General features: G+C 38.5%; 1 protein-coding gene across 3 annotated transcripts in view; it reads left to right on the top strand.

Annotated features, from left to right (window-relative positions):
* Nucleotides 1-24,972, top strand: part of RELN (reelin) — a 579,194-nt gene that overhangs the window by 275,651 nt on the left and 278,571 nt on the right. For all 3 annotated transcript variants that reach the window (XM_053218590.1, XM_027071727.2, XM_027071724.2), the window contains 3 exons: nt 163-233; nt 21,108-21,140; nt 24,161-24,239. In XM_053218590.1, the coding sequence (XP_053074565.1) occupies nt 163-233; nt 21,108-21,140; nt 24,161-24,239 (183 nt within the window). The remainder of the gene's footprint in view (nt 1-162; nt 234-21,107; nt 21,141-24,160; nt 24,240-24,972) is intronic.

Below are 24,972 nucleotides of genomic sequence, written 5' to 3'. Positions count from 1 at the left end.
GACTCTTGTTCATTTGTATCACTGTTCAAATGCACTCAGTTTTAAAAAGATTGCATCTATACAGTAACATTTAAAAATGAGGTTTTTTGAAAAATTTTAAAAATACATTAAATTATCACCAAATTTACAAGATTTAGATTAACCTTTCCTATTCATTTTCAGGGCTACGGCAACGCACAGGGGCCAGATTATTTTCAAAGATGCTTTAGCCCAGCAGTTGTGTGAACAAGGAGGTAAGAATCATCTTGGACTCCTCTATGTTAGTTTTGTCAAAATTACTCACGGTAAGCCCTGTGTCCTATGTACTAAGTATTTCATCACTATTACTTGATCATCATGCTTTAAAAATGGAATTATTGATCCCTTCGTATTCCTAAGGGGGATTTATGGATTCGTATTTAATAATTATCAACAAAGATCTCTAGACTTCTGGAAATACTAAACATGAGCAAGAGAAACTAAGAGAAAATTTATCTTCTTTTCCTATTTTTTTCTAACTAATTACATTTAGTTGTTCTGGAAATATAAATCTTAGTAATTTTAGAATTTTACAAAAAAAACCCTATCTGTTTAATTTCCACTTAAATTTCTTGTCAACTTTGTTGAAAATGTTTCTACTTAATTGCTTTTAAACATGATCTGTGTGCCATGTCTATATTCTTGTTTCCACTGTGTGCACCATTAATTTCAGACTTGTGGATAGATGCCATATCATTTTAGATACGTTAAGTGGAGATTAAATAGTCACATTAAATGGCTTGTACTTTTTGAGTGTCTCATACACATCCTGAGTCTCACCCATACTTTGACTCACAGATGCACATATGCACATGTACACACACACACACACACACACACACACACACACACAATGAAAAGGTGAAGACAGGATCCGTGCCGCCACACAGCGTTTGTTCACTCTACTTCTTGAACTCCCACCTGACTTCATTTGTGTCCTCACTGTAGCATTTACCACTTCACATAGAATTTTCCTCTGCAAAGAAATAGATACACCCTTTGAGAGAAGGCTTCTCAAACATAGGAACTATGCCTTTAGAGCTCTTTAGTTCCCCGGAACCTGGCATATGACAGCCATTCAAAAAATGTTGATAGATTAAATGCAAGTTTTTCTCAGCGATACATATATTTCTTGATTTAAGCATTTGATAATGAATATATTTGAAGCCAGTCTTTGTAAATGTCATGCCATTTTCACCATCATAGGCATAATATCAATTTTTTTATGCAGTCGTATTTTGGGGAAATTTGTCACATTAAGAATTACATTTTTGAATTTAAAGAAATTTCTACAAATTATCTCTGGTAAAGAGAATCTAATGGGCTCAGGAAAGAAATGGGAAAAATTATATTGGTTTCTGAAAGGCCTAAGAAAACACCATTTATTAGTTGTAATAATATATACATCATCAATATGGCTTTATCTAAATAATATGACACCTGATGATTATTACTGGCAAATTTCTGATTGTGTACGTATGTAACTCTTGAATCAGAAAACCCCATTCTAGTTATAGTTTCAAAAATATTATCAGTGTTCTTAGGTTGAACTGATTTTTATTGTGACTTTTGTGAATGCAAAAATGTGATAGCCTTTGTAATAGGCTCAAGAACTCTGTTACAGTGTAAATCTTTTTTCAGACTGAAAATGTTCACAATACTGAAAATATAGAACACCATATAACAGTGAACATTAATGTTCTGAAAAATGCATAGTGTCAGAAAAAGATATGTCTAATTTTATTAACATTTACCATTGTCTAAAAGTTGATCTCTTTTAAGCATTGGATTTTTTTAGTCTTTTCTATTGTAAATGAATTGCTGGAATTGGGTTCATTTAAAATGAAAAGAAAAATCCGAGAAAAACCAGTGGGAAAAATTCTCAGCCAGTGGGTTAAAAAAAAAAAAGCCTTATTCAGTCAGATTGTACATGAATATATGGTTTACACAACGGTAGATGTGGATGTTATTAAAAATGCTATTCAGCCCAGGACCAAAGGAAAACATTAAGCTTTTCAACAACACATAATCAATTGAAATCATATCAATCCATCCAAGATAGGGTGGAAAGAATACTAACAAGAGTGATGGCTTCCTGCTGTCAGGAATAGTAAGGAAAATAATTGGTGCTGTAAACCCTGTATCTATTTTGGACCTACTTTTAATTAAAACATTAATTATCTCCTTAAATAAAAGAACATAAATTTAACAGGTTATAATTTCCTATACATTGGAAGAAGAATATTTAATGTGCTTATAAAAGAGAAATAAATGACAATCATCATCACCAAAGCATAATACTTTTCAATTACAACATACTTAGTAGGTTTGTTGGTTTTAATTAAATTAAACAATTTAAACAAAACAAATATTGCTTTGTGGAGCTTCAGGACAGCTATTATTATAAGACTTATATTGGCGGCTAAGCATGCTGAAAAAGTAAAAGGATCAGAAAACATGCTAGTGATGCCTTTGGTAGTCTATCATCTCGATCCTTTTCCTTAAAAGACATTCGTTGAAGGATTTTATTCTGCAAACTTGTATCTAACACCTAAAAAGACCTTGTCTTAACTCACAGTGCTAAATATGGCTATAAAAGTGAAGAAAGACCCATTTCCTGTTCTCCAGGGCAGGGCTATAAATGGCAGATCAGCTAAGTTTGCCTGGGGACCTTAGGAAAGGCTCCCCAGGGAGCAAGTTCTGAAAGGTCAATAGCAGTTTAAATAAAAAGGGGAGGAATTCCATCTATCTTCTTCTCATTCCCCTCCCCCCACCCCCCTCACCCACCCCCCCTCCCCCCCCCCCCCCCCCCCGACAAACCCCATCATCTCCTTTGGGATTTGCTTAATAGCCTCCTCTTGGGATTCCCTGCTCCCACTTGCCCAGCACCCTAAGAAGGGCTGCTATAATGAGCTTTCTGAAATAGAAACATGATTGTGTCATGTCCCTGCTTAAAACCCTTCAATATCTCCATTGGAGGCAATAGTTTATCTTCAAGGTAAAAATCTCTACTGCTTATCACAGCATACAAGGAAAATCCCACACAATGTGGCTTCAGTTTGCCTCCCCCACCTCATTTCTTGTCATCCTGTCATTTCTACCTTAAAATTCCAGAATGTACCTCATTCCATCACCCTTGTATTATTTACATTCTATGCCTGCCCCCCCCCCCCATTTTATTGGGCTGGACTACCCATTTGTGTCTTGTCTGGCTAACTCAGACTGTCAGACCCTGCTTAGGTATTGCCTCCTGCTGAAAAAACATCTCTGATCTCCCTCAAGCTCCTCCTCAAGCTGGTCTTGGTGACTCTTGTACATGGTGACATAATCCCTGGACATATTTCTCAAGGCACAATAATAATACAAATGGAGACACTGTCGGCACTGTTATGTGCCAGACTCCACTCTACCCATTCTACAACCAGGACTTCATTTAATCCTTACAGCAACTGTCTGAAGAAGGAACTATTATTACCTCCACTTTACAGGTGTTAGAACAAAGACACAGTGAGAACAACTTGTTTAAGGTCACAGAGCTAGGAATTGGCTGAGCTGGGACTGAAACTCAGGCAGTTTGGCCAGGAGCACATGATGATAATCATCACATTACACTGCCTTTCCAATAAAGCACTTACTTCAGCATGCACTCATTTACCTGGGCTGCCGTTTTTTTTTTGCATATTATATAAGAACATTATCACAGGTGCTTTGTCTTCCATTAGATACAAGCTCCTTTAGGACAGGGCCTGTGCTTTCTATTACTGAAATTGCTAAAGCCTCACACAATGTCTGGTGCATAGTATGCACCCAGTAAACGTTGAATGAATGAACAGTTGAATCCAACTAGTCAGATAGACGTGAGCAAGAGGAAGCTACCTGGTAGGTCATTACAGCTAAGCCATGAGGGTGGAGGGTAAGTGAAGCCCTCTGTTTGCTCTGGAGTTTAAACATTGTTCTGTAGACAGTGGGAAGCAGGAGGGTGACATGAACAATCTGTGTTTTTGAAAGAAAATGGGATGGGGGTGGAATGGGTTGCAGAGGTTAGGAATGGGAGACGGCAGAGCAGTAGTAGGATGCTGTGTCACCCTGGCAAGAGCTAAATGAAAATTCGGTCTTGGAGAAAGAAAGAGTTATGGTAGAGAGACTTCAGAGAAGATGTGATCAAAGTAGCGAGTGAGGGAGGGAAGAGGATCCAGGGTGATTTTGTGGTTTCTGGTCTGGGTGACTGGGTGGCCGGTGATAGCAGGGACTGAGAGAAGAAATGAAGAAACTTCAGGTGTTTGGGAGAGAATGTAATAATCTGGTCTTCAGCACGTTGTCTCTGAGGGAATTGCTTTTCCACCCTGCAGGGCTCTCCAGCAGCCTGCTAGGAAGAGAGGCAGATTTGAGAAACATTAACATATTGGTGCTGAGGAGGGAATGTGCTCATCCAGGGAGATCCTTGGGAGAAGGGAGGAAGGGCCTCAGTGTGGAAGACTAGTGATGGCACAGGAGCAGGAAGAAGAAGGAATTCCAGAGAAGCTTGGGAGACTGGGAAACTCAAGGGAGACATTTCAACATGGTAGAGGTGTTCAACAGGGACAAAAAAGGCCTCCGAGAGAATGGAGAGGATGAAGTATGAGAAAAGCCTTGAAGATTTTGCAGTTAGAACATTATTAGCGATTTGGCTATAAATGAGGATGGTTTCAGGAGAGACTAGACTACCCGAAGCTGCCCTGTAGTGTGGAAAGCTCTTGCCCAGGCTTTGGAGACAGACATTCAAGGGAAGAAAGATTATTGTGAGTTGAGAAGTAAGTGTGAGGCAGTGTTTCAAGTTGAGGCTTTGGGCAGAAAAATCTAGGATTAAAGGGAAAGAAAGAGGGCAGCCAGAGGGGAAAGCAGACTGAAGGAAAGGATGGGGACTCTCTCTCTCTCTTTCCCTCCCCACCCCCCTGATATCACCAGAACACATTTATAGGCATCCAGTGCCTTGCAGCAAAGACCACCAAGAGCACCCCTGTAGCTGACAGGTTGGGTTTACTGCTCATTCCAGTACGGAGAAATCATGCCATAGAACCAGGGGACATCTCAATAAGAGGATGTTACAAAAGGAATTACTATGAGATTTCGAGCTGTATTTCATGATTTTGGCAAGGTCTTGTATAAGTGGGGCTTTGCTCTGTATTGGATGCCATAAACAGTTATTCTGGTTAGGGATCTCAGTAAACCCTAATCTACAGGGAAGGTAGACAAGAGTGAGATTAAGCTAAAACTGGTAAAGAGACAGCACCGTCACCACTATTCCAGGAGAAGGGGATGTGTGGTAGACAATGTTCTTTCTGGTTGTGTCCACTTTCAGGCATCATGACGAAGTGGTCCTGTGTCTGTCTTGTCCCATCATGACCCCAGAGTGGCTTTGTCCGCAGCTGATGTTCTGTGAAGTCATTTCTGTTCTTTGGGAGAACAGCAAGGCCCAGCCGTGTCAGGTCAGCTCCTGGACACCAGGGGCTGCTTTTCCTTTCTTGAGGCTGAGGAGATAGTGCCAGTGGGCAGTCACTTACGGTTGGATTTAGACTTTTTGAGGACCTTGGAATCATAGAGAGGTAGTCTGGATCCAAGCTCTGTGTAACCTTACTCTCAGAGCCCAGACACAAAGTACAGGCTCAGTTAATGGCAAAGAGGAGGGATCTTGCTGGAGCAAAGGTTTAGTCAAGTCAGCCAGAGTGAAATAAAAAGCCTGAGAAAGTAAATCAGTGTGGTAAGAATGTGGATGTTTAATTTTTTTTTCTTTATACTTACCTGTATTTTCTAAGTTTTTATAGCAAACTTATATCATTTGGGTTATAAAGAAATAGCACAAGTTTCCCCCTCCACCCAAATAACAAGGATAGGGTTATACTTAACAAGACGGAGGGACAATTCTGATGAGGCAGGTGAAAGAAATCGCTTCTCAGAACTGCAGGCAAATTCTAAATTACAACTCCCCTGCCTCTTCCTTTGTGAGGACTTGAGTCTCTTAACATGACTGCTCTCTGTTGTATCATAATTTTTATTTAACTACTCATGTCCTCCAACTGGAAGCTTCCTGAGGGCAGGAACCATGACTTAATTTTTTGTTTTTCTGAACAGCTAGCAATGCTTGCCATAAAAGCAGATGCTCCATGGATGCCTGGGTGACTCAGTCAGTTAAGCATCTGGCTCCTGATTTCAGCTCAGATCATGATCTCATGGTTCATGACATGGAGCCCCATGTCGGACTCTGCACTGACAGTGGGACCCTGCTTGGGATTCTCTCTCTCCCTCTCTCTGCTGCTCTCTCTCTCAAAATAAATCAATAAACTTTATTAAAAAATAAAATAAAAGCAGATACTCTATAAATGTTTGCTGAAGAATCACCTTAAACATTTTGTAGTTGAAAAGTCACTGGCCTTTCTGAAAAATCTTCTTTAACCCTGACTTTATGCTACAGAACACCATGAGGCAGCATGGCTGTAACAGAAAGCAGTGTCACAGAGGAATGTTCTTTACACTGACCTCAGTTTGAAAAATGTATGAATCACTATTTTAAGAAATCGGAAAATTATTCACAGTTTCACCTAAACACTAATGGGTGTGTCTCCTCAGTGCTCTTGGGACATACACTAGGTTCAGAGATTTTAGGTTTTCATCTTGAATCCTAAGGTGTTAAATAATTAACATGTCTTCTGCTGACATGTCACAGTACTGCTGAGGAACCAGGGCTTTCTATTTCTAGTTTGGGGTTGGGGTGGAAGGTGATAGGTTGTATACTCTCAGTTGTTTCGAAAGTGGAAGGTGAAGGTGAAAGTGAAAGTGGAAGGTGCTTAGGTTCATTCACCTGCAGTAGACAGTAAAGAAGTGAATTCATTTAACATTTTGTCCTCAAGAAGGATTGTTGAATGCCTACCATGGGTCCTGCACTGTTCTAGGCTAGATCTTGGGATACATCAGTGAACAGAGCAAAGATCCCTGCTCCACTGGCGCCTATATTACAGTGGAGAGAAGAGAAACAATAAATTTGAGACATCCTAAATGGTCAAATGTGATACATGTTAGGAGATGGTAAGTGCTACAGGAAAAAAGAAAAACTAAAAATAGGGTAGGGCAGGGCTACATGGTTGGGTGGAAGAAGAAAAGGCAGATTGCAGTTTTAAATAGGAGAGCAGCTAAGTCAGGCGGTTTTCACCAAGAAGGTGACATCAGAGCAAAGAGCAAGGAGGAAAGGAGGTTAGCCATGTGACTATCTGGGGGATTGCTCAAAATGCCGCGAAGTGATTTTAAAGATAAACATGGTAGTGAACTACTGTCAGAGGTGATCAGAGTAATTTCAGAATAGACTGAAAACCTAAAAGGAACTAGGGGAAGTCAGTCTTTTATGGGAATTACTATTGAGCAATATAGAAAAGTCTGCAGACCTAAGTCATATCCCTCAGAATCACATACAAGGAGTCCTCTTGAAAATGTTAATATGAGTGTGGTTAATATATAGCCTGACTAGGGGCACCTGGGTGGTTCAGTCAGTTAAGTGTCCGACTTTAGCTCAGGTCATGATCTCAGCAGTTCACGAGTTCGAGCCCCGCGTCGGGCTCTGTGCTGACAGCTCAGAGCCTGGAACCTGCTTCAGATTCCGTATCTCCCTTTCTCTCTGCCTCTCCCCTACTCACTCACATGTGCTCTCTCTCTCTCTCTCTCTCTCTCTCAAATGTTAATTTTTTTTTAATTTTAAAAATTAAAAAAAATAATAATAAACATTAGGGGCACCTTGGTGGCTCATTTTGTTAAGTGTCTGGCTCTTGATTTGAACTCAGGTCATGATCTCATGGTTCATGAGAACAAGCCCCATGTTGGGATCCGCACTGACAGCCTGCTTGGGATTCTCTCTCTCTCTCCCTCTCTCTCTGCACCCCCCCCCCACACACAAGTGTTCTGTCTCTCAAAAAATAAATAAGTAAACATTAAAAAAAGTAAACATTAAAGTGCTCACTTTGGCCACACATATACTAAGAGTAAACATTAAAACCCTCAAGAACCCCAACTTCAATAAGGAAAAATCCTCACCATTGCCTCCATTCCCTGAACACCTAGGAGAGAATACACACTTTTTGAAGCCCTCATAAGACCAAGGTGGCAAGTGTGAAGCTGATGTGAGCATAGCAGCCTGGGCTGTCGCTGGTCCAGCAGTGTGCACGAATCCTGGTGGAGGCCGGGCAGGGAGAATAATGGTGTGTGTATATTCATTGGCCTGTGAGGTTCTTGGCATACCCCCTTCAAACACACACATTGATTATTTAGCAAGGCCAGATGGCAGGCTTAACGGCCGACAGCAGTCATGCCCTGTAGTGCCCCCAAAGGGTGCATGCCATTTATAAACCATGCTGGAATCCTCTGTTGTGGAGTTGATGGAAGAGGATATAACCAAAGGCAAATGTTTTATGTCAGGGGAAAGGGGTCAGGTTTATAGTTGGAGCCAAAAACCTTGGCTGCTTTCTGCCATGCTCAGCGGTTGTTCTGCTGTCTGTCACTCTCAGAACAGAGAGCATGGTAGAAAGTGTGGCTGTATTCTCTAAGGGCCGTCAGACCATGGTGGTGGGCAGAGTATTTATTTCATTCAGATCCAAGACTCTGGAATTTTTAAATTCTTTGTAATAAGGACGGTTGAAAGTTTATTTAAACTGTGAGATGGAGGGAGATAAAAGTTTCAGTAAGCAAGTCCACAACATGAATGAGGTGTTTAACCTACAGAGATATTTTTCAGCATGTTAAGAATATCTTTTAAAGTGAGGTGATGGATGTGGTAATTAGCTTGATAGTGGTGATTATTTCACAATGTATACATATATCAAAACATCAAGTTGTATACCTTAAATATAGGCAATTTTTATTTGTCAATTATACCTCAATAAAGCGGGAAAAAAAGAATACCTTTGCATACCCAAATATTGTGTGAATTTTACATCAGATGTATCAAAATCTTCCCTTGTCTATTCTTGCTTACTCAGTAGCTTGTATCACTAAATGTTTTCCCAATATCCTGAGATGTTTTTTCATTAATTCACACTAAACAAATCGGAATCACCTAATAGATTTTGATTTACCATGTCTGCTTTAATAGTTAAAGTGAAAAATAATGGTGTGTTCCATTTGAATTTGCCCAATGTTAAATTTTTTTTGCTATTCAAAGAAATCTGTTTTCCCCATGGCTATTCTATAGCTTACATTTCAGTTTAGCAGTTACAGCCACTGTTCCTGACATCCCTGCCTTTGCAATTTACAAACGAAGAGAGCTGAATTAGGAGACTTTGGTAAAATCATCCTGGAACCCTTAATCTTGCTTCAAGGTCTCACAAACTACCCTATAGGGGGAGGAACTTCATGAAGCCTTCCTGGGGCTGTGGTAGGCAAAAAGTGTTCCTAAGTGATCCTGAGGACAGATAAGATTAAAAGGAACAACAAAGAGCTGACTCATGGGGCCATAGTAAAATTTCTTGCTATTGGCTCTAGGTGGATCTGACGACTTTTTTAATTTCCTAAAGAATGGTGTTTTGAACTGGTGCTGTATATCCCAAGATGATTGAACCTGGATTTAAACAGCCTTCTTTTCAGTACTCAGGGTTATATACATTCCCACTTGACAGCTTTATCTAGTCCAAAGTCAAAACACCAGAATTTATGCCTGAGAAGAATTTGACATTGAGTTCTTTTGGATCCAGAGGAGTACACTTTCTACTCAAGCTGCTATATAATATGCTGATTTCCCCCATATTTTGAAGGGCAAACAGCCTAGGTTTGGGTCTATATAATTACTTTGGGGAGGAGAACAAAGCTGTGATGAACACACCTTAAATTACAATTTTATTTTGGATTGCAAAACATTACTTCATGCAACCTATTAACTCAATCTTATTTTGACATTCAGAGATTGAATTGTTTAAGGTAATAATTAATATAGATTTTAATACTCATGTTTTTAAGAGTTGGAATTCATTAATATTAATGAACACATATTGTGCTGCGTGCCATACATAGGTTCCCAAGAGCCTGGCACAACATCCTATGCCCAAAAGGAAGATAGTAAAGGTTTGAGGATTCAATGCAGAGGATGTGCATAGCATGGTGGCTAGCACATAAATCCTCTATGAATGCTGTCATTAGTATTACAAGGCATTTACATCTGGATGCCATTTAGGTACGTTGAACTCAATATATTCTAAACCGAACTTGACTTTTCCCCAAATCTGGACCCCTTGATTGCAGTTCTGGTTAGTGACATAGTCACCCCAGTCAGATACCAGGATAACATTACTTTCCTCATTCCTTTCTTTCTTCCAGGTCTACATCCGATGTGTCTAAGACCAATTTATTTTATACTTAGTATCTCTTAACCCAGCCTCTTTTCACACCTGGAACTATTTCTGTAGTTCAGGTCTTCCACACATCTATCAAAATGTTCTTAAACACAGACCTCTTTTTTTTTTTTTTCACTCCCAGCCTCAAACCCTGCAACTGCCTCCCTTTGCTCCACTTAGACTAGCTTTCAAGGCCCTCTGAGATCCGACCCTGCCTGTCTCTCCAGCCTCATCTCTGCTTTCCGGCTCTCACCCCTCACCCTCACCTAACATAACTCTCTATCTCAGCTGTAATAAGCACGGGCTTCATCAAACATGCTTTCCTGTCCCTTGTCTCTGTGGCTTAAGCAGTCCTATTCCTTTCCCTGGAACTCCCTCCTCATTACCTTCTCCATCTCACTGATGAAGCTGCCTTCGTCCTAAAGATCCAGCTCAAGTCTCTCCTCCTCCATCATCTTTGTTTGTATCACTTTTCCACCTACTACTTAGTAATCGAACTTAGTTCACCATATTGCATTGTCAGGTGTTAACTTTCTGCTGTACTGTGAACCCCTTGATCCAGCAGACACTGGATCATTTTAATATCTCAGAAGCTGGCACAGCACCTGGCATTTAGTAGGCACTCAGTTACTGGTTGAGGGAAAGAATGAACCACACAGAGAGGGTATACCTTTCCAAAATTGTCTAATGACCATCATTTCTTTAATGGCCAGCCAGCTTGTACCTCCTGCACCCCTGAATCCTTTTTATAATCGTATTTAGGCATGAGATGGGCTCCTTCTGCATTGATGGGCTTTATTAGGAGTAGCCCTATAAAACTCACAATTGGATGGATGTTATTTCAAATGATGTTCATCACCTTGCTCAGTGTCCTCTTTCCAAGAAACCACAGGAGAAACCTCTCTCAAGTCTCTGTACCTGAATTACGCCCCCCTTCTCCCTGAGCAATATGTTTTCTTTACATGTTATGAACTCTTCAATTTCTCTAACTTTATAGCAGGACCAAACTTAAGACGTCAGAGCATGCATTTTACTTATCTCAACTGGATGTAGTTTTTTTGCCGACCCTTCATTAATCATCATCTTTGAGTTTTCCCCTCTATTGCCTTGTTTGATTGTCTGCCCTTTCTGGCAAGCTGCCTTGTGTCTATTTTAGAACAAGGTGATTGTACATAGTATCCTTAGGCATATGAAGGAAAGTGAGAAGTAAGGTTATCATAAAGATGATAACAGAGGTACAAATGACCAAGACAGGAGGGAACAGAGAACATTAGAATTTCCTAACAGCAGTGTCTTGCTGGTGTTATCAGCTCCCAATAGTTAATGTAATGGTGGTATTATCACTACCCAATAAACTGACATTTTTGGGGCAATTATATGCCTGACGTTGTGCTAGGCAGAGGGTGCAGAGATACACAAGATAGAGTCTTTACCCAGATGAATTCACAGTATTAGCAGCCTTCATTTTCACTCTGACCTTTAGAATTGTGAGTGAGATGCAGAGGGAATGCTAGCTTTAACAGTTAGAAGTATATTTCTCTATCATAAATCAGGCCGGAGGCAGGTGGTCCGGGGCTGGTGGAGTGGCTCTGTGCTGTCCGGCACATAGCTTCCGCATCCGGGGGCCATGCTAGCTGCCCCAGTGCTTACCGTGTCCTAGCAGTAGGAAGGGTAAAGGGCCAGGGGAGCATGCCCGCTCCTAAATTTAGAAGGCATGACCCAGGTCACTTCAGCTCACTCCTTATGGTCAGAGTTTCATTCCTTTGTCATGGGAAGCTGCAGGGGATAGTGTGAAATGTACCTCTAACTGGGGTCACGGTTCAGTTAAAATAAAGGCGAGCAGATATTGGCAGACCTCCAGCAAAGTTCAGCTCACATTAGCAACAAGGCGGCTGCCGCTGCTACCTATATGATGATCCTATAATGCTAATCCTAATGATTTTCCTTCCTAGCTCTGATTGTTATTTAAAAGTCATATGTGCTCAGGCTACGGGTCAATTTTTACCTCTACTTCCTCTCCTCTGCCCCATCTGTGAACTTCATCTCCTCAAGTTCTCAAAGGTCCAAGATGTTTTAAAAAATTATTACACAGTGATTTAAAAAAAAAAAAACTATTCCTCAACAGTTCAGATGGTATATTGTTTTGTATTCTGATTTTTCATTTAAACTTCCATTCATATCATAGACAAAGTTTTGGGAAATATATGGTTCTCTCCCCCCAGAAAAAGTCAGGACATGAGCAAAAGCAAGACAAGAAATCACAAGTGTTATACTTAATATCTCATTATTGACAGCTCATAGTAGAATAAATCTCACCTGAAAGAGTTCTCTGTTTCCCCACTTGCAGATTATAAAGATATAGTTTAGTTTTTCTCCTATTCCATTTATTTTAGAATATGACAGATGATAAGTTGTTATGAGACACAAATCTAATTGAGGTGGGAAATGGGGGGGAAGGGAAGAGAAAAATACCTCCTAATATTGCTGGTTCTGTGCATAATTTAGCTGTCTTTAAATATTAAGGAATCTTTTATACTGATCATAAGTATATTCCTGAACACAGAGAGAACTATTTTCACTCTGAATTTATAACATTTTTGGAAGCTTAATTATCATACTTGAAGGTCAAATGGTTCTTTATTGCAATAAAATACAAAAGTAATAAAGAAATTATTCCTGGGGAGATGAAAGTCTAGGTTCATAGCTCATTAAATGGTAACTTCACAGACCGTGTCTAATTTGTCATATTTAGCTTTGGAAATTTCATACATTTGAATTTCAAATTAGGTGAAGAGATACCTGAGGCAAAACTACCTAGGGCCTTTGAATTCTAAAATGATCCGGAGATATGGTTCCCATAACATAATACCTTTATTTGTAAGAAGTGCCTGTCATCATATATATACTGCTTGCCTGACTCAAACGCTTTTTTTTTAAGTAATCAATAATATTAACACAAAGATCATTAACCACTCCCTCAATTCGTTTTTAGACAACCCTTCCTTTTTCTGCTCAGCATATTGAAAACTTTGTACTGAATTATTTGTTGAAAAAATTGACAGAAATATATTTTAGAGTAACGTAGAGTTTCCTTCCAAAACAAGTGACTTGCAAGATAAACACTTGTCCAAAGAACAACCTTTGGGGGAGTTAAACATGACCTCATTTCTTTCTAAAGTGCCTCTTCTAGGCTGCTGTGATCTCAGAAGATGCTGGTGGGTGCCGTTTTTGAAAAAGCATAAATGCGGAAATGCTTTCTAAATAAATGAAGCTTTACTTTCAGCATGAAATTTGTCTCTTGAATAAATTGAATTCATTTATTCAATTCATTAAATCAAAGACTTTTTGCTTTGATTTATATTGAGAAACCATATAATGATCTATGTTTAGAATATTCACTAAAAACACCCAAAGATTTAAGCTCTGGGATGGCATTAAGAAAAGCATGATTGTGAGGTCCAAGATCCAAATGAAATCATACACGCTGGAATTAAAGGTGTTTGCTGCCTGTTTGAGTTTATCAAAACTTTCTGATCTTCCATTTCCATCAGCAGAGCTCAGCCACTGCTCTCTTACCCGTGTCCTAAGACAAATCATTACAGTCTATGAGATGCTGTAAATAATTGGAGATAATAGAGAAAATGTGTTTAGCAAAAGAAAAATAATGTTCACAGAGTAACTCTCTATGCCAAGCAATAGATAGCTATTTAACATCAGTTGTATTTAAATGTTTGGAAAGGGATTGATAAGTAGTTGTTTTCATATCATAATGAAGGTCAGATTAACTCACTGTGAGTGGAAAATAATGAGCTATTAAAAATCTTTAACCCCCCGCACCCAAATATATTCCTTAAGAAGGGACATGCAAATCTTGTGACTAGAAATAGTACCAACACACAGATGTGTAAACAAAATGGCCTAAGTGCTTTTTTCCATTTACTCAACTAAGTAAGTGTCAGTACACATTTTTTCTTTTTTTTTTTTTTTTTTTTAGTTTTTAACAGTTTACTGGGTTTTTTTGTTTTTTTTTTTTTTCTTGTTCACAGGCTCTTGGGATATTGGTCTAACAAAATTACATAGGTCTTCATTTATTCCTGGTAAAATTGCTACCAACTTGTGTTGATAATTTGAAAAATTTTAGGAGTAACTGGGTGGCTCAGTTGGTTAAGCATCTGACTTCAGCCTAGGTCATGATCCCATGCTTCGTGGGTTCGAGCCCCACGTTGGGCTTTGTGCTGACAGCTTGGAACCTGGAGCCTGCTTCAGATTCTGTGTCTCCCTCTCTCTCTCTGCCCCTCCCCCACTTGTACTCTCTCTGTCTCCCAAAAATAAGTAAATATTAAAATTTTTTTTTTTAATTTTAAAGGTGCTTGGCTTTTTTTTCAGGTAAAAACATGCAACAGTATGCCATCCTTCGTTGTTGTTGTTGTTGTTGTTGTTGTTTTAATTGAAATTCAAGTTAGCTAACATATAGTGTAGTATTGGTTTCAGGAGTAGAATTTAAGGATTCATTACTTACATATAACACCCAGGGCTCATCCCAAGTGCCCTTCTTAATGCCCATCAACCATTTAGCCCATCCCCACCCACCCACCTCCCCTCGAGCAACCCTCAGTTTGTTCTCTATACTCAAGAGTCACTCATGGTTTGCCTCCCTGTCTGTTTTTATCTTATTTTCTTTCCCTTCCCCTATGTTCATCTGTTTTGTTTATTAAATTCTTCATATGAGTGAAATCATATGATATTTGTCTTTCTCTGACTCATTTCACTTAGCATGATATACTCTAGTTCCATCTACGTTGTTGCAAATGGTAAGATTTCATTCTTATTGGTTGCCAAATAATATTCCATTGTATATATACCACATCTTCTTTATCCATTTATCAGTCAATGGACATTTGGGCTCTTTCCATAATTTGGCTATTGTCAATAGTACTTGTATAAACATTGGGGTGCAAGTTCCCCTTAAAATTAGCATTTTTGTATCCTTTGGATAAATACCTAGTAGTGCAATTGCTGGGTCATTCCACTTTTAGCTTTTTAAGGAACCTCCATAGTGTTTTCCAGAGTGGCTGAACCAGTTTTCATTCCCACCAACAGTGCATCCTTGCCAACATCTCTTGTTTCCTGAGTTGTTAATGTTAGCCATTCTGACAGGTGTGAGGTGGTATCTCATTGTGGTTTTGATTTGTAGCCCTGATGATGAGTGACATTGAGCATTTTTTTTCATGTGTCTGTTAGCCATCTGGATGTCTTCTTTGGGAAAGTGTCTATTCATGTCTTCTTCTCATTGCTTAACTGGGTTCTTTGGTTTTGGGTATTGAGTTGGTAAGATTTTATAGATTTTGGATATTAACCCTTTATCTGATATGTCATTTGCAAATATCTTTTCCCATTACATCAGTTGCCTTTTAGTTTTGTTGATTGTTTCCTTTGCTGTGTAGAAACATTTTATCTTGAGGTCCAAATAAGTTCATTTTTGTTTTTTTCCCCCTTGCCTCCAGAGACATGTTTTGTAAAAAGTTGCTCCAGCTGAGGTCAAAGAGGTTGCTGCCTGCTTTCTTCTGTAGTATTTTGATGGTTTCCTGTCTTATTTTTTGGTCTTTCATCCATTTTGAATTTATTTTTGTGTATGCTATAAGAAAGTGGTACAGTTTCATCATTATGCATGTCACTGTCCAGTTCTCCCAACACCATGTGTTGAAGAGACCATCTTATTTCCAATGGATATTTTTTCCTGCTTTGTCAAAGATTAGTTGGCCATATATTTGTGGGTCCATTTCTGGGTTCTCTATTCTGTTCCATTGATCTATGTGTCTGTTTTTCTGCCAGCACCACACTGTCTTGATGATTACAGCTTTCTAATACAGCTTGAAGTCTGGAATTGTGATGCCTCCAGCATTGTTTCTTTTGTTGTTGTTATTTTTTTGGTTGTTTTCAACGTTACTTTGGCTATTCTGGGTCTTTTCTAGGACCATACAGATTTTAGAATTGTTTATTCTAAATCTGTGGAAAATGTTGGTGTTATTTTATAGGGATTGCATTGAATGTGTAGATTGCTTTGAGTAGTATAGACATTTCAACAATATTTGTTCTTCCAATCCATGAGCATAGAATGTTTTTCCATTTCTCTCATAAGTATTCTATAGTTTTCAACGTACAGATCTGTTACCTCTTTGGTTAAGTTTGTTCCTAGCTATCTTATGGGTTTTGGTGCTATTGTAAATGGGAGCCATACCTTCATTCTTAATCCTTTGCTGAAAACAGACTTTTAAAAGAACATGGAGGCTTTAGTGAGATTCTGTCATGGTTCTTACATTCTGTTGGCTTATTTTTACTTTGTTCTTTTAAGCAAAGTAGGAACTTCATTTTAAATAGGCTGTTTAGCATTTCAAATTTTATCTGTGGTTTTGACTAAGTTGATTCATTTTGATGACATTTGGCATACTCTTGATGTTATCAAGATACAACTTAAGTCCAATTTCCAATTCAGTACAATTACTTGAACCTGATCAAGCTTTAAAGAGGATGTAGTTTCTATAATTTTTGTAGGTCTAAATGACATTAAGTTTGTGGGTAAAGATTTCAGAGATGTGTGATTATTTTGAATGACATCAAGTTCAGTGAAACACAAATTCATTTACACATTTATCCTCTGTTAACACAGATAGTGTTGTCATCTTGCCTAGGATCAGTAACGAATTAGTAAATTTTTGGAATTATAAGTTGGGTTTATTTATCTATTGCCAATGCTCATAGATCTCCTTGGAGTGATCTATAAAATCCAACTGCAGATGTGGTATCCCATGATCATTGTACTTTAATTCTAAAAAACACCACTGAAAGTTTGGCCTCTAGCCATTACACTGTTTATAAGAGTTTACAAATTATTGGTAGAAACTTCATATTAAGCTGAATTGCCCCCAAATTTATGGGAAGATAAGCAATTTAATAAGTAATCACATGTTTGTATAAACTAAAGTAAACTTTTGGTCTTTTTCTCAGAAGTGAATTTTTTCTGCAGCATAGGATGTACAACTAATCACTTTTGTGAATCTAGGGATATCCAAATTTGTTAAGTTTCATGTTAGGACAGTAAGTGCATTCTCATAGCTTGAAGTTCTGTCCAGCCTTTACATATAGTCTCATGGGATTCACCAATGAAGCCAAATTGGGACCCTATTATGAAGTGCCTCCTCAGTGATCTCTTTGGGTACAAAACTATTCCAGCCATCTTTCTCTGTCTCTAATTCATTATCCAGTGCATCCTTCCCTGTATGTACCTGTGGCTGATTGTCTGACCTGGTGTTCTTATCCTGATGGAGAGATAACTGGAAGGAACTGAGATGTCTTTTATACTTCTGTTAAAGACATGTTCTGTCCTGTTTTCTCCAAAGCCAAAACCTACCTCTTTAGAAACATTTTTATTCTCTCTCAGAACAAAACTTCCCAGTCTAAGCCATTTGGCAACTTTAGGTGGTAGCTAGAGTTGGTCCTGAGATTTTGGGTCATAGGAGCTGGGAAGTTGGACCAAGGTGGGAGTGGTAGGGTGGGAACAATCAAAGGTCCTTGGGGAGGCAGAGAATCAGTAATAGACCAACAAAATGTTGAGATAAAAACATTTAAGCAATCTAGAAAAATGAGTCAGAACTAGTTCAATGGCAGAGGAGCAGGAAAGGCATACTTAGTTGAAGATATGGTACTGGGCAAGCACTGAGAAGGCTGACAAATGAGGACTCTCTAGTGCACGTGTTTTATATTTAATAAAGGAAAGAGTAAAGACCTTTATGCCAAACTCACATAATTCATCCATGCTAGGAGTATGAGGCAAAAAACAGGTACTATCCAAGTGGGAGTGTAATAAATAATGTTAAACTATATTATACTTCTTTAGGCTACTTATTCTAATTTTTCTGTGGTACATTTACCCCTAATAAATGTGGAACAGAGGTTGAACTTCCTACAGGCTTAGAAATTTTGTTAAATTACATAAAAAATAGATTGATATAGTCACTTACTGAGAGATGATTAAAATAAGATTCCCAGGCCCAGTACTTTCCTAGATTTTGGACCATATTTACCCCATACGTGTATATGTTTCAAGGAAATTTGTACATTTCTTTCCATCAAGTTTAATGCGTACCTGTTTCTCTTTCTGAGGAAATAACGTTTAGTTATCTCAGTGGATTTTGTTAAAAATATTGAATTGATTTTTCCTAACTAGTGATTTAAAACATGATTTAAATTTGTTGAATTAAATTAAATTTAGGTGGTATTTATTGGGTGTTTAAACTACCCAGACTGTTATACTAAAGGACTTTCTGACAATATTATGAGTATATTTTGGCATGTTTTCAAAGGTTTGGATCTTCAATTATTCATTTTCCAAAATATCATAAAATATATTACAATTAAGAAGTATCTTTCAGTTTAATTCAGCATTTATTGGGAACTGATTAGCAGCTTAGGCTGGTGTGTTGGGTGGCCATATTTTCTGCCTTTGAGGAACTTATTTCCTCTTGGGAGAAAAGATATATACTTAATACAAAGAATAGTTCTGCATGCTGTAAAAATAAGGGCTGGACTATATGATTAAGACCAATAGTTTTTAAATTTGGCTTTTTATGAGAATCACCAGGAAAGGTTTTCAAAAATACAGATTCTAGAGACCGTCTTTGAGACATTAGTCTGCTGTCTTCCTGGTGTTGGCCTCACTGAAATAAATTCCTCTCTTGTTCCATCACTAAAAACAAAAACAAAAACACAACAAAAGCAAATTCTAAGCCTCCATTCCCAAAGATTCTGATTCCCTGAGTCTTTTCTAATTGGCCTCCCCTGATGATTATGTTGTGGGTGGTTCAGTATAAGATGCCATGTGCCAAAGTCATGTAGAAAAGGTAGATACCAATTTGGATAGACTCCTTAGATTAAGGTGGAGTAAAGCATTTTATAACTTAATCTTTTTATTGGGTCCAGGCCTCATTTAAAATCAAGTAGGTCCTGATGTCTCTGCAGATATTTTGTTATACATATTTAAACAGTAAGTATTTTTACTTGATACTTGCCCTAAATTTTACATTTGATTTAATTAACTTATTTCCCAGTTTTCTTTGAAGTTAAATACTATATAGATATCAGTATTATTTTCCTCCTCTTCTTCACAATTTATTCTGTGAACACAGAGAGCCCCTTTTGTAAAATAGCTGATATAGTCATGTCCAACAATTATGATATCTTAAGAAATGAAGCAAACAACAACAAAAAAATTTCTTTGGTCCTTGGTCCTCGTTAGGTGCTACAAAATCTCATCTCTTGTCTTTGCAGTGGACTTTCTTGAAAGAACAGTCTGCACAGTAGTTACAAGTGTGGCCTCTGAAGCCAAATTTCCTGGGTTCATCTATAGACTCTGCTTAACAGTGCTGTGATAACAGTATGTTCTCAATAGATATCATCTTTATTAGGATTATTTTGGTCTTTCATTTAACCCTCTTTTCTCTTAAAACTCTCTCATTTCCTTATTCCCATAATGAAATGAACTCTTTCTCAGTCTCCTTTGCTAGCTCGTCTTCTACCAGTCCCTTAAATGCGTGTTTACCACTTCATTTCACTTCTTTTTCTATGTCCTGCATTCTCTCTGAATGACATGGTCATCTTCCATGACTCCACCACCTCCTGTGTGACAATGATTCCTTAATTGATATCCAGCACCGATCTGTCTCCTAGCTGTTGTTCAGCCCTGTCCAGTAGAGGTATAATGCAAGCCACATGTATAATTTTCAGTATTCTAGTAGCCACACTTAAAAAAAAAATAGATGAATTTTAATGACCTATTTTATTTAACATGGAATATTAATATTCCAATATTATGTCCCTTATTTGTGGAGTGCCCTTTCTTAAAATGCATATTTTGAACATCCATTCCTTTGCTCAGAAATGTTCAGAAGATCGTCAAGCTCTCGTGGTAAAGTCCAAATTCCCCAGCATTCACTTCCATGATCTTGTCCTCCCTATTTTCCCAGCATCACCATTTTTACTCTCTCCTCTTAACACTTTCATCCAGTCATGCTGAAACTGTTGTGGTTCTTCCCCAAAGCCATTCTCTTTTGCTTCTCTATGCCTTTTCACTTTTACTCCAGAAAGAAGCAGCTCCCCCCTCCTCTACCACGACCTACGTTCCTTCTGCTCATCTTTCAAAACCTAGCAGAGAAATCATCTTCTCTGGAAAACCTCTCCCGACAACCCTTTTACTGTTCAGCCTGGAACCAGTATCCCTTCCTTGTCTGCCATAGCACTTACTGCACTATATTCTAGTTAGCAGATGGTAATGAGCTCTTTTGGAAGCAAGAGTGGCACTATTTTCTATTTCCCTAACACCCATAATAGCCCCTGAGAGGTACTGGGTGCTCAGGAAGAGTTTTAGCATATCCATTAACTATCACGTCACATTTATATTATGTGTTTCGAGGGATACCTGAGGCTGATGTGTTTGAGGGATACACTCAACTATCCTGAATGTAAGGGGTTCTACTCTTCAGTTTAGGAGTTACTTTTAAATAGAATAACTACATAGAAAGTTGGATGTTTTACTTTAAGATGTTTACTGGCATTTTTTTTCTTACTCTTCCAAAAAGGTTCTAGTAATTTAATTTCTTTAGTGTTACCTAAGTTTTATAATTGTATTTGATTATTACTGATTTTGTTTTTGTTGCTAATCAATCATCTTTCCCTTTTTCTCTCTTGGTCCAGCTCCAACAGAAGCCACGATGCACCCACATCTAGGTAAGTGCTTAAGACCCCAGTGTCACTAACCTTAGTACTTAGATAGGCTTGTTTCAATCCTCTCACTGTGTGGGCAGATGATATAGAGGTGAGGAAACTTCCTGCCCTCTCTGATTCACTGATCATTGACTGAAATCAGTCTCGGGTTCATATTATGCTCGAACACAGGGCCTCACCAAGGAGGCAATCATGGTGCCCACTTGGGGCCAGTGGAAGGACTTTTAAACCTGTTAGTACATCCATCCTTGTGATCCTGTTGAGCCTGATCTTTTATTTTTTATTATTTTTTATTTTTTTTAATATATGAAATTTATTGTCAAATTGGTTTCCATACAACACCCAGTGCTCATCCCAAAAGATGCCCTCTTCAATGCCCATTACCTACCCTCCCCTCCCTCCCACCCCCCATCAACCCTCAGTTTGTTCTCAGTTTTTAAGAGTCTCTTATGCTTCGGCTCTCTCCCCTTCTAACCTCTTTTTTTCCTTCCCCTCCCCCGTAGGTTTCTGTTAAGTTTCTCAGGATCCACATAAGAGTGAAAACATATGGTATCTGTCTTTCTCTGTATGAGCCTGATCTTTTGATCAAGGATTTTAATGCCAAATTTTCCCCAGAGCTTCTACCCATCATAAATAGTAGAGCATAGGGTTGGTGGGCAAGGAGCTAGGAGTGTGGAGGCATGGAGGTCATTTCAGATTTGAGATAACTGTTCAGACTAGTACTGGGTTGTAAAAAGAGAGTTTGGTCATTTCTTTCAAAATTGAAATGAAGTTGTTCAAATAACCATAAGCTTTGTTTAATGGCACCATATAAAGTTACTACCTCTCATTTTTCTCATGATCTTTCCATAGTGCCATGCAAGGCAAGGTTTGTAGTTGCTAAGAATAGTTTCTGGAACCACTACCTGGGTTTATCTCACCTTCTCTGCCTGCTGGCCATGTACGTTGAGTAAGTTACTTAGCCTCTCTGTGCCTCAGTTTCCTCATCTGCAAAATAGAGGAAATAATAGTACCTACCTCCTTGGGTTGTTATGATTGAATGAATTTCTGTTTGTAAAGGTGTACAGTCAATGATATAATAGTGTTTGGAAAGAAGTAAACACATGAACAAATAACCACTGAGGCTTACCCATGCCTCTGTAAAACATTCTATAGAAAACAAATGGTCTTTTAAGAGTTCAATTTCTCATTGTGTTAGTGAGGGTTTATTTTAAAAGCAATTTCCAATGCTACACTATTTAATAAGAATGAAAATAAATCATCCTGGCTGGCTCCAGCCTTTTCAGATGTCTCTCACGGTGGGACTTGCAGATGGGTCAGTTGTTTGTCTCTTGGGCTTTTCCTTTCAACCTACAAACTGAATTAATTTATTTTTCTCTTTGGAAAATCTTCCTTGAGAAGCTCTACTTTTATGTAATGCTACAGCTTGGGGCTCCTCTTCTTTGGCAGACTAACTCAAACAAGTGCTTAGAAGCATGCCTTCTGGCAGCCAAGGCAGGCTGGTGACCCGCAGTGGCCCAGCCTCTTCTGGGCCAGGTTAGGTATTTGGGAGAGCTGCACCCTGTAGGCATTTCAGGCACTGCATCTAATCGCTCAGAGGAATCATTAAATCACTCCCACACGCAGAATACATCACAGCGTTCTCCCTGCGTAAATCCATATTCTCCCTGTTGTCCTGCCTAAGGCTTCTGAGTTTGAGCAGCCGTTGCTCTTAATACAGGCTGATTCACTGGTTTCCTGGACTTCGTTATGTGCTTACCTGCTGGCATACCTGGAATAAAGAGAGCGAAGAGGGCCGTGGGTGGCAGTGTCACCAAAGAGAACTTGGAAGTACGCTTCCTGATATTTGGAAGTGATTTTAATTACCCACTGGATCGATGAATTATTTGTGTTATTCAAGTGAGCCAAAAACATAAAATATCACCTTTGAAAAAAGTAAAAAAAAATTGGTTATTTTTTTGTTAATAAGATCCTGTGATTTTAATTTTTCCAAAAAGCATGTGTAAACTAGTTCAAACAGAATCATACAGGCCCAGAGAATTTATATGAGCCAAAAGAAACTTCCCAAGCAAACCAGGGGAATGGGATGAGAGGGTTTTTGACCATGAAATTCATTTTTTACAACTTGAGTAGAAAGAATTTTCATTTCTCCCACAGCCTTAAAAGCGAGCCGTGAATTTTTTTTTTACTTATCCACCTTCTATTCAGTGGAAAAATCACAAATTCTATGGCTTACGAAAACACTCTTTGCTCTTGGTATGCCCAAAGTTGTTTGAAAACTTAAAAATAGATATTTAATACAATCTCAAGTGTAATGATAATTTATTTTAAACTATGGGTGGCTCCCTCATATGCCTCCTGATTTTTAACATGACTTTATTTAGGACTTTTACTTAACTTAGATAAATTCTCCTATGCAGCTCTGAGGGGGAAAAATGTTAACACTTTGCAACACATTGAATAAAATATGAGTGAATATGCAGAACTAGAGAAAACAAGGCAGGGGAAGAGGGATAGTAGGAAAGAGATGAAGAAATGGGTTAGTAAATACCAGCAACATTAGCTGACAATGAATAGCCAGAATGGTCCATCTGCTTCTATTAAAGTGAGTTAACACTGAACCTTTCTGGGCATATTGAGCTATGAGAGACAAGTCTTGTGTGACCTATCTTCATAGTTTAGTACTGACGTTGGCCTTCCTGCCTTTTCTGCCTGGTGACAGTTTGGTCGGGTTTCTCTTTGGGGACTGTGGTTTCCAGACTTGTAGATGCCTAACCATCGAGACTTTACACTTGTCCCTTAGTAGTTTAGGGGCCAAATATATAATCAACTGCTCATTTAAAATTCAGTTTTAATTTAAAATACTGTTATTCCAAAATAAATAAATAAATAAATGAATGAATGAATGAATGAATGAATGAATAAAATAGTTATTCCTCATAAAGGCAGTACATTGACCCTTTTGTGTAGCTAAGTCTATTGTTTAGTATAATTTTTTCCTAAATACTTTATTTTTCTTTTAGCTGAAGTACATAGCGACAGCATTATCCTACGAGATGACTTTGACTCCTATCACCGACTAGAGTTGAATCCAAATATATGGTAAGTTACAGAAATATGCTTCACTTTGGTTTGTTTGTGTTATGCAAAAAAAAAAATGATGCTGATTGCTCCCTTGGAGCAGTTACATAACGTTAAATTACTCTTCAAGCACTAAGGGATGAATAAAAGTTGTGAGTTGTTCAACCAGGAAACTGGGCTTAATGTAGGCTGCATGTCTATTTCTTGACTTCTTTAAAAACTGAATCTAGGTGGCATCTCAAAGGCATGCATATGTTTAGATTTTTTTTCAGGTGTACAAGTTCTTTATGTAGAAAACATTATGCTTTAGTGTGTCTAATAATTGCATTTATGCTGAGGAAAAGAAGAGAAATGGTTTATCTGAAATGAGAGGTGATTTGAGTCACACTTATAAATAAATTCTAAGTCATTGGACTGCCTCATTTATTTACACCCTAGTCTCTCCTCTGAAGGCAGCTTAGGTTCAACTCCATGGGATTTTTGAGGGCAAAGAAATAATGAATCAAACCCATTCATTAAAAACTTGTTGAATAGAGGGGCGCCAGTGGGCTCAGTCGGTTAAGCATCCGACTTCAGCTTAGGTCATGATCTCACGGTTTGTGGGTTTGAGCCCCGTGTTGGGCTCCGTGCTGACAGCTTGGACTCTGGAGCCTGCTTCAGATTCTGTGTCTCCCTCTCTCTCTGACCCTCCCCTGCTTGTGTTCTGTCTCTTTCTGTCTCTCAAATGTGAATAAATATTAAAAAAAAATTTTTT

The sequence above is a fragment of the Acinonyx jubatus genome, chromosome A2, assembly GCF_027475565.1.
Source record: "Acinonyx jubatus isolate Ajub_Pintada_27869175 chromosome A2, VMU_Ajub_asm_v1.0, whole genome shotgun sequence".
NCBI lineage: Eukaryota > Metazoa > Chordata > Mammalia > Carnivora > Felidae > Acinonyx > Acinonyx jubatus.
The sequence above is the reverse complement of the archived record's forward strand: the minus strand, read 5'-3'. Positions and strand labels throughout refer to the sequence as shown.